We start from the raw sequence: 441 nt of genomic DNA on the forward strand, positions 1-441 counted from the left end.
CTGCGTTGCCTTATCAATGAGTTCATCACCTTTACTCTTCGTTTTCTCCACCTCTTCTGGGTCAGCAGCAATTGTTACGAGTTTACTCTCAGTGGTAACAGCAAATACTTGAGCTGCATCCACAGCCTTTAGAGCAGCCTTGGCGACTTTCTCGCACTCCCCTTTCTGCTTTAAAACCTCCTTCGCCTTCTCTTGTGCCTACACAATAAGTCTTGAGATACCTGGTGTTGATGGAGCAGCATGAGCCACACCCACACANATTATTGGGTGGAAGAGATGTTTCATTTGTCTGTTCCTGTGGCTGTGGTTCAGGCTCCACCTGTTTTTCTTTCTTCTCTTTGGCAGCAACAACTGCGGCTTCGAGTTGCTGCAGGACATCCTTCACATTATTACGATAAGTTTTCGCAGCGTCGATATGTTCTCCAGCCTCAAGAACCACGT

The 441-nt window shown here is 47.0% G+C and overlaps 1 protein-coding gene across 1 annotated transcript; it reads right to left on the reverse strand.

Annotated features, from left to right (window-relative positions):
* Positions 1-88: 88 nt before the first annotated feature.
* Positions 89-439, reverse strand: TM35_000771140 (uncharacterized protein; the record flags this gene model as incomplete). Its single annotated transcript, XM_029031338.1, has 1 exon — positions 89-439. A coding segment is annotated over one exon (351 nt), but the record flags the coding sequence as incomplete, so codon positions are not given.
* Between the last annotated feature and the right edge of the window lie 2 nt (positions 440-441).

This window comes from Trypanosoma theileri (genome assembly GCF_002087225.1).
Source record: "Trypanosoma theileri isolate Edinburgh chromosome Unknown TM35_Tth_77_V1, whole genome shotgun sequence".
In the NCBI taxonomy this organism is placed as follows: Eukaryota; Euglenozoa; class Kinetoplastea; order Trypanosomatida; family Trypanosomatidae; genus Trypanosoma; species Trypanosoma theileri.